The sequence below is a fragment of the Malus domestica genome, chromosome 15 (genome assembly GCF_042453785.1).
Source record: "Malus domestica chromosome 15, GDT2T_hap1".
In the NCBI taxonomy this organism is placed as follows: Eukaryota; Viridiplantae; Streptophyta; class Magnoliopsida; order Rosales; family Rosaceae; genus Malus; species Malus domestica.
The window spans coordinates 8,844,687-8,854,657 of NC_091675.1; the positions used below are offsets into that span (position 1 = coordinate 8,844,687).

At 36.9% G+C, this 9,971-nt stretch overlaps 1 protein-coding gene and 1 long non-coding RNA gene across 2 annotated transcripts; one reads left to right on the forward strand and one right to left on the reverse strand.

Annotated features, from left to right (window-relative positions):
- The first annotated feature begins 304 nt into the window (after positions 1–304).
- On the forward strand, positions 305–2,782 carry LOC114821483 (uncharacterized). Its single transcript, XR_003768827.2, has 2 exons — positions 305–1,018; positions 2,610–2,782. It is a non-coding gene; the product is annotated as an uncharacterized lncRNA (long non-coding RNA).
- Positions 2,783–3,570: 788 nt separating this feature from the next.
- On the reverse strand, positions 3,571–7,711 carry LOC139187437 (UPF0481 protein At3g47200-like). The gene has a single exon (XM_070813480.1). It carries the CDS (start codon positions 5,095–5,097, stop codon positions 3,781–3,783), a length of 1,317 nt encoding a protein of 438 aa, XP_070669581.1. The 5' UTR covers positions 5,098–7,711; the 3' UTR covers positions 3,571–3,780.
- Positions 7,712–9,971: the final 2,260 nt, after the last annotated feature.

Below are 9,971 nucleotides of genomic sequence, written 5' to 3' on the forward strand. Positions count from 1 at the left end.
CGAGATATATCGCGATAATATCGATAATATCGCGATATTTTGAAGAAAATTCATTGGATACTTCTAAAAATATCGGTAAGTCAAAAAAACGAAAATATTTCGCCGATATTTTCGATATTTAAATCCATGGTTAGGAGGAGACGTGGGCGGTGGAGAAAAATGGGAGTTGTTGGTGGGATAATCGGCTGTAAGTGGAGGTGGGGAATATTGAGGTTTAAATTGGGCTAGGTTGCATGGGTGCAATGAGGGTTGGGCTGTAATGAGGCCTTGTAGGGTATAGGTTTTGTCATTCATTGTGAAAAGCATTGTTTTGTTTCTGAAATGCCACCCAATGTACCCGAGTGACTCGAGCCATTCAGCATCCAAAATCAGTTCATAGCCTGGGATATTTAAGAGGAGAAATGAACCAATATGAGTGTGATCTTGTAGGTGTATGGTGACATTGTGGGCTCTCATGCTGGCATGGACTTTTTGGTGGGAAGCTGTAGTGAAATGGACTGGTGGAATATCCTTTTAACACACATAATCCATCATTTATATAGGAACACGTGGTATACTATCTAATGTGACGGTCACACTGAAGAACCTCTGAATGAAAAGCTATTTTTTGGCTGATCCCACTTTAAACTTGACTACTGCCTGGTGTAACTCTGTGATGCTCATTTTCTATTTACCCATGTTAAGTTTGAGTTATTACAGGTATGCCATCATTTTTACAAAGTATATATTACTGAATATTATATATTTTTCTTTCCTTCGTTCTCCCTTCTCCTATCTCCGTTCCTCAGCTAATGACGACGGCCAGATATTTCCGTTCGAAAGCCGACGAATCGGACCTCACCGTTTCACCAATCGTCTCCCTTTCATCTTAGGAACAAGAAAACCAGTCGCATGCCTCGATTCGTTAGGGTTTCGACGAGGATTTTCGAAAACTCCTCAGAGTTTTCCGACATTTTTGTGACGATTCCGGCGAAGATCGGCGTCGAGGTTGGTCTCAAGCTATTCCTCAGAACCTCAGGTACCTTCTGCATCTATTGCACTCAAAGATCTGCTTCAATTTTTTGATTTAATATAATTGGGTTTTAGTTAATTTTTCGTGGATTTTTTTCCTTTAAATTTCTGGGTTGTGCACAAGTTTTCGTTAAATTTGTACCTTTTTTTTGTGTGATTTTATCTGAAAGTTATGGTTGCCTTGAAGGATGGTAAGCCCCCTCACTCTCCTCTTTCTCTCTCTCTCTACATTTTGTGTAGATTATATTTTGTTTGATTGCAGAGTTTTTGGTTCTTAAAAATCTCCAATGTATTTTATTTGGTTTCCTCTTAATTTTATTTATTATTGAATGTTGCCTAAAAATCTATGAAGGGTTCGTTTGCTCTTTTGATCGTGGACTAAAAGATTTGAATGAATTATGATAATCTCTTTAACTTTAACTAGCTTCAAATAGAAGCTCTGAGTTTTCATTTCTACGGAAGCATGGCGGAAAACTATCCCCAAAAGATCTGTATTTTAATAGTTAAATTCATTGTGGACCCTGTAATACGAGTTTCAAACGCTTCATAGATAGCATTGCAACTTCCAGATCATGCTGAAAGCAGAAAGTGCTTTTGGTTCATATTAAAGCAGTTGATAAAGTTGTTCTTCTTGCTTGATATTTAATTCGAATTTTGATCTTCGACAAATTCCCAGAATATTAATACATGTTTTTCATTACTCTTTATTAAGAGTACCCTTTTGTGCATATAATTCATCAGCAGATCTCAATCAAAGTTGTATATGATTTGGGGAGGGAAGTGGTTGCAGGTGATGGGGGTGGGAGGGTGGGCACCGGGGCGGGATTTGGGGAAGATGATCTGGGTTTTGCTTTTTTTTTTTTTTTTTAATAACTTTTCTTTAAATAATTATTTTTTTTGAATTTTGAATTTCCACATGGACCCTTAATGACATGTGGCGTCCAGTCATTGTCCACATAAACGCCACGTCATCAATTAACGGAAGACTTAACAGCCAGACTAACGGATGTATGAGACTGTTCCAAAATTAACACTTTAATTATGATTCTGGGACGAAAAAAACTTCATGTACCAATTGTTGAAAATCAAGAAACCCTCACGACTATAGAATGTTACAAACCTTTGAAATTCTTCACAATTATCCAGTAATGTAGAACAGAAGCCACCAAATTCTTATGAAATATACATTTTCTTTTCTGTTCTTTCATCTCATGATGGTATTAGATATGTTTGGGTTATGAGTTCATCATATATTTTTGTTGAACATTTGCCAGAATTATATATCTGGAGGGGGAGAAACATTTGTACAGCCAGTCACCTTCAACCCTAATCTTAATTTATATAACTTGGTGCATACCATCCTTCCCTTCCCTTTTCATGCAGCAAAATAGTGGAAATGTTGGAGGTGTCTGGTCTTTTCATTTCATTGGTCTGGTGCTTAAGTTTGCAGCTTCCTAGGACATAAGATATCCTTACTACTCACTTCGTAATCCACGGCTTCAATGAATCCACTATTTTTCTCACTGTTTTTGCTTATTGTGGAATTTGGGTTCTTTTTTTTTTGGGTGATTTTTATTGGTTAATTGGTTTTGTTGCAGGTTAGAGCGGTCAAGGTTCAAAAGATATTGGTAGAACTCAGACCGGTGTGTTATGCTTACTGCTCTAACTGTTTCACTTACAATTTTAATAAGCATCTTTTGCTGAATTTACTTTTGATTATCTTTTTTATGGAATTCAAAATTTGAGTTGATTAAAATTGGTAATTTGTTTTGATTTGTTGTCATATAGTTGATTAGTTGGTAATTAAATGCAAATATTTTGCTTTAACTTTTTAAGAATCCAGATATTTTCCAAATCACAATCTGATTTGGATTGCATATAGTCGTACATGTAATAAATGAAATTTCAAACAAGTAATGTTGGTGATAAAATAGACGATTTATAAATTATTTGACAATCCTGACCTAAGATGTGGGTTTAATTGGGTTTCCTTTTGTTTGTTTGTTGATGGCACCAAGTTGTGGTTTTTGCTTGGTTCATTGTTTGGGTTATAATATGAACTTGAAAGGTGTAATGTTAAAAAATGTACACCCCATTTACAGGAAAACGAAGAAGAAAGAAGAGTGAAATACTTAGTGGCAATAGAGAACAACGTCAAAAGTAACCAAGATACCTTTTCTATGTAAAATATTCTACAAACATCTTTTTTTTCCCATATTGAACATATGTAATAGATTTTGATAAATTTACTATATTTCACACATTTAATCTGTTTTAAAACCTGCGGCATTGTGCTGGCTAAATTGCTAGTTAAGTCTATTTGAAGCGAAAAATATACAAACTTTTGAGAACCGAAATTAAGGTTGGGAGATATTTGAAGGGAGAATGCGATAAAGGAAAGAATAGGGAAATTAAAGGAAAGAACAAAATTTTGTGAGCTTTCCTACTTTTTGTGTTAATATATAATTTAGGTTGGGTTTTTCAATAAGATTTGGTCACTTGGGCTGCCTGAATTTGAAATTGGTGAGCACTACATTAAAAATTGATGAGACAGTCAAATGAAACTCATGAATCTCACCGTGGCCTTCTTTCCCATGGTGAAAAGCTACAATGAGACTTTTCCTCAACATATTATTTATTTTATTTTAAGTACAATGGAGACATATTATTTAAATTTCACGCATAGACAAGCAAGTGCAAATTAAAAAATACATATAGTGCACACTAGAAATTAAATGGGAAGGAAGAGGGAGAAATTAAATGGGAAACTCAGTGTCGAGCGCATTGGGAAGAAGAACACAGCGTTTGTCTGCACAGCGAAGAAGAACATAAGGTTTGTATGAAAGTGAGTATGATGATCAAAGTAGCAGCAATTACAGAAACAGTTGTCCAAGGTGAGTGGAAATATTTTTGTCTCAGATCTCCCTTCCATTTGTTCCACGGCTTTTTGTAGTACTTGTTGAGGCCCTCTGTAAGCTTAGCATAATAGAAATGTTTTCTTTCAAACACAACCCCTTTGCCAAGGCTGTTAATCAGAGTAGACACCTCACTGTTGTCACCAAGCATGGTTTCAACAATTCCATTCTTGACAAGCAAGTCCACATCATTTGGGGTGTTGACAAAAGAATCCATGAGGATGATATAGTCAATGAAGTGGCGGGTTTCCTCAGTGCAACGGAATTGCTCAAAGGCAATAAGGTTTCGGAGTACAAGCTCCGTGTTATCATCGATCATTAGATTTGGAATTTCCAAAATCCCGTCTTTAAAACACATAGCAAATAGATTCTTGTTTGATCGCTTCTTAAACTTGATGCCAGCCTGGTGTAGTTTCGTCATGCTGGGTACAGCTAGAGTTTTGACCGACCCTCGATTGTCCCTCTCTTCCTCATCCGTTGGTAGATTTAAAGCTCTAATCAAATCAACAAAATGATCTACTTTTAAACTAGGGGAAGATTTCGAATTGTCTCTTTGCACGTATGAACTCGTTGATTCGTTGCAGAACTGGCAGGAGAGGTCAAATACTGAAGGCTTCTCCTCGGCGGCAAAGAGATCCTCAAGAACGAAAAAAGGCAGCTGATTTTCAAGCAAAAGCAAGTCAGGTAATACAGAATTTACCAACCATGGTTTGTGAAAGATGCGGTCATTGCTATCCCGCTTGATCGGATCCAAGAACCTCAATAAGAACTCAATGATGAACGCGGCATCCACAAGAATGATTCTTACAAATTCATCACTGCTCAACTCAATGGTCTGCGCATAGCAACTGCGCAATTCCGCTTCCCTGCCCTTTATTTTCGTTACATAATCTGCCAAGGGGACCTTTGTCCGATCCAAAAAATACCGCAGATACCTCCTCTTGTGTTCTTCCATGTCTTTTAAGCCTTCCTTGCCGTGGTGAAGCGGACCTATAGAGACTACTTGAGGTGTGTAGGCCTTTTCATTTACACGCCGTAGTTCTTCAGGAATTCTGAAGATACAACCCAAATTGGACAACGGAGGCAAGCCCTCTAACTCCTCACTCATTGAATTTGCTAACGGAATGCAAGGGTTTTCGATGTCTTCTGGATCTTCCCTGATTTCTTCCATTTATTGCTGATGTGTTTGTTGTTGCAAATCGTAATTGCTGACAACAAGATGATGATCACTGACACATCAATAAACAATTCTTCGCTAACAGAGAAGTTAATCCAAGCATTGAGAAAACATGACAACAATCAAATCCAATCTAGATAATAGAGAAAATTATTAATCCAAGAAATGCAAATACGTACACCCGAAAAAGTTAAATTTTGTTTTATATATTTGTGAGGAGGAGCGCGTTTAGTCAAATTGGATTAATTTCTTCTATCCACCTTCTTATATTTGGTTTTAATCAATGTGGGATGAGAGAAAAATATAGAGCAAAATACTAGTATCTGCAAATAATAAGTCATAAACTTGTATTCTTGTAGTTTTTTCGTACAGTTGTCATGTCCCACCTGGAACTGAAAGAGTTTATTTTTATTTTTATTTTTAGTATTTTGATATTTTGGCAACAAAGAAAAAAAAGATAACCCAATAAACTAACAAATATTCAACAGTAAAAATAAACTAAAACTAACAAATCATTGAATTGTCCATCCATACAATTATTCGAAAACATGTCTCTATAGGCAAAAAAAAATTATTTTATGTCTCTCCAGGCAAGTGTCTAAAGAACAAAACTAATTGATTTAACAAACCAAGCTCACGTGACATTGCCGTGGTATTGTGACATAACCTTTAATTCATCACCGATTGCTCAAGTGGAGCCAAATAGAGGTTGGTGTATAAAGTTGGCTCCATACAACATCAGAGGATGTGGAGTAGGGGTGGGCAAACGGGTCCTGGGCCCGTGGATAGGGGCAGGTATTGATGGTTTGGGACGGGTACGAAGCGGGTCCATATTATTTTACATACAAAGCAGGGCGGGGTGGGTGAAGTCGTACAACTCCAAACAATGAATCAGTCATCTCCTCTGTTTGACTCAGATTTGCCTGGAAGCCGAGCTCTACTAACTGTCTTTTTCAATTTCAAGGTATTATGTTTTAGGGATTTAGGGATTTTGTTGGGTTCTTGAATCTTGACTTTTATTCTGTTCCAATTTCAAATCTTTTGTTTAATTGAATTTGAATATTCTGTTGGGTATTTTTAATTAGATTATGTAAACTGGATTTGAGTGTAAATTGGATTTGTATGTCTCTCATGGGTTTTATGAAGAAGTACTCCAACTATATGACAAAATGCGTAAACTGGGGGTTTGGGGAGATGGGTTTACATTTCCTTTGGTTATTAGGGAGTGTGCATGGTCATGTTATACATATGGGTTTTCAGAATCATCTTCATGTTGTCAACAACTTGTTGGTAATGTACGGGAAAATTGGTCATGTTATACTATGGTCTCTAGCTATGCCTTTAATTATGACTGCGATGTTTATCAGGATGAATTTAGAAGGGTTTGTGCCGAACCCTGTGACTTGGACATCATTATTGTCAAGTCATGCTCGTTGTGGCCGCCATGAAGAAACCTTTGAGTTGTTTGGTAGAATGAGGTCGGTAGGAATTGAAACTACAGCTGAATTGCTTTCTGTGGTGTTATTTGTATGTGCTAATGTAGAAAATCAGCTGTGTTGCTGTTTTTTTTTTCCTTCAATCTGTGCAGCTGCTGATGTGCTGCTATGTGATGTAATTATTCTGACTAAGCTGTGAATCTGTGCAACTGCAACTTCAATATGTGAATCTGTATAAAAATTCAGTTTTTTCCCCCTCCCGAAAAAAAAGGACCCGTGGACCTGGCCCGTTTCAAACGGACCATGTTAGGTCCGGTTCCTGTATTGAAATTTGTTGTACCCAGCCCGACCCTTTTCTTTTAAATGCTGGTCTGGTTCGGTCCCTTCAAATTTGGGCCCAGCCCAGCCTGTGCCCAACCCTAATGTGGAGAGGCATTTCACATTGGGAAAGTATACTAATAATTTAAAAATTAAAAATAAGTAATTCACTCCTAATTACATGGAGTCTTTTGATGATAGAACTCTGTAGTTGAGGTTCATTGAGCCAGATACCATTTATATATTAGACTTAAGTGGTTAATTAAAGAAAATATTAGTGCAGGTTGTACTTAATAATAGACACTTAAAAAATTGAAACATATATACACAATCAAACTATACAACTCAAAGATATTAAAATGAAAGTTGCATCATTGAAGATGATCAAATGAATTGAAAATATCAAATAACATACATTAACGGAGGATGTAGAAGAATAATGTAATCATGCTATAATAGTTAACCAGTTTCATAAATCACTAGGTCAAGTAGTGCACAAATTGATGAAATGTGATATTCATACGAGAAACCAATTCGTTCTTATGTCAAACATGAATCCTTCTTAACTTTGGCTGATGACAACAACAATTGCAAAGTGACATCAACAAGGTTACGTCATCAGGCGCGTGAAGATAGACGAACTTTCATTTAAAGGCCAATATAATTTGGGGCATGAGGCCAATAATTGTAGAACAGAGGAATGCATACTACCATTCAAACATAAAATTAAAATCTTCCAGAAACAAAGAATACATACCTCTGTTTAGTTTTGTTTCTTCTCCCTTGATTCGTTCAAAGACTAGAAATAATAAACACATTACACGAGTGTGTAAGGAAAGAAAAGGCGTACGTAGAAATCACTTCATAACATATATGTAAAGGGACCAGGGTCCTCTCATGAGCTAAGGATGAGGATCCTCCTCATCAAGGGATGTGGGCCGTTGGATGAAAAATCCAACGGCTACAATTATTATAACTTTAAAGGGACCCCCTGTTTGTAGCCGTTGGATTTTCATCCAACGGCCCACACTCATTGATGAGGAGGATCCTCATCCTTAGCTCAGGAGAGGATCCTGGTCCCTTTACATATATGTTATGAAGTGATTTCTACGTATGATGGGTGACCCACTAGGAATTTCTCGTGTGAGTTCCCAGAAACAAAATCGTGAGGGTGTGGTCGGGGCCCAAAGCGGACAATATCGTGCTACGGCGGAGTCGAGCCCGAGATGTTGGTGGGGGCCCGGGCTGGGATATGACAATTTTGTATCAGAGCCAATCCCTAGTGAGGGCATGGTCGAGGCCCAAAGTGGACAAAATCGTGCTACGGTGGAGTGGAGCCCGGGATGTGGTGGGGGCCCGGGCCGAGATGTGACAATTTGGTATCAAAACCAATTCCTAGCCGGAGGTGTGCCGACGAGGACGTCGGGCCCCTAAAGGGGGTGGATTGTAAGATCTCACATCTTTTAGGAGCTCACTGGCTTCGAGTTTCATCGGAATTTCGAAGTTAAGCGAGTTCGAGCGAGAGTATTCCCATGATGGGTGACCCACTGAGAATTTCTCGTGTGAGTTCCTAGAAACATAACCGTGAGGGCGTGGTCGGGGCCCAAAGCTGACAATATCGTGCTACGGCGAAGTCAATCCCTGGGATGTGGTGGGGGCGCGGGCTTGGATGTGACAGTAAATTTTATAAAACAATTAATCCTATAATTAAGGTATTATGTGTATTTACATATTTACTACAATTTATAAATTTTAGGGTATATTTGTTATGAAAATAAAAATAAACTAACATGTAATCCATCGGACCTATCTCAACAAAAACTTAAAGTGGACGATTTCTAATTATGGCTCACAAAATTGAACTTATATTAGGTTTACTATAAAAACAAAAACAAAAAATGCTTATCTATCTTGTTATATGAGAAGAAAAAAAATACTAATACAAAAGACAAAAATGTCAAAAAGTGAACAAAAAGGAAGATGGTGGGGGGTAATAAATGCTAACAAAGTGGGGTCATTTTAAACTTTAAAACCAACTCCAACCCTCGGAGTAAGTTTCAAATTTTCCCCTCTATTCCCACCATTTCATTCCAACCCTTGTGCTAAAATAGATTAAGTGTTAGAACTAAAAAAAAAAAACATCAATTCCCCCCAAGATTTAACCCAAAATTAGTGGTGGGCCCCACGTGTGAGAGTGGAACAATGGGAGTGGACTGGACTCGCCCAGCCCAGATGCGCCCATGGCCCAGCACACGTGCACTCACCCAACCCGCCTCAACTTCGCTAGCCAACCCACGTGGGGATGTCGAGCTACTGTCGGCCCATGACATGAGTCCAACGGCTTTTTTTGGTGATCCCACGAGCATAATTCAAATGATTCTTGGAGATCCAACGATCCATTTTAATTTATTTAATTTTTAGTTTTATATTTATATATTTATTCAATTCAACGGCTGAGGTCGAATATAATCAAATTTAATGGTAAAAAAAAGATCTAAAGGCCAAAATTTAAATCCAACGGCTAAAATAATTAAAAAACATTATTTAACTCAAAATTCACTCAAAAACTCTATAAATACATATGTATTTGTTCAAACATCACACAAAACTCACTTTTCTCCTACAATTCTTCCAATTTTTCTTTCTACCATCTTCCAAAACCATTTCTTCCCATTTCCAAAACATCCACACAAATCTCTATCATGTGTTTCATATTCTTCCATAGTGTTTCATGAGTTTCATGTGTCAATTTAGTGATTTTTCAATATGTATCGGAATTTAAATATTTTTAGGTTAAAATGTTCATAAAATAAATTTAGGATAGTCTACATAATTTTTTTTAAAGTTAATTTAAAAAAAAAACCTAAATTCATTCTTTAATAATCTGGGTCTAAAATTTTAGGCCAAAAGTGTTGGAGTATAAAAAGCTGTTTCTGGATTAAAACCTAAATTTTCGTTGCTAAAAATTTTAGGTTTTACTCTAAGGGTTGGAGATGGTCTAAAAAGAAAACAATATATATATATATATATAATACGAAATTCAGCAAAAAAATAAAAATAAAAATAAAAATAAAATAAAAAGAAAAGAAGATACTATCCATATATTAGGCCTAA

Bases quoted from the DNA above. Each gene is read 5' to 3' on its own strand.
- LOC139187437 (XM_070813480.1), bottom strand. From the start codon at position 5,097: ATGGAAGAAATCAGGGAAGATCCAGAAGACATCGAAAACCCTTGCATT.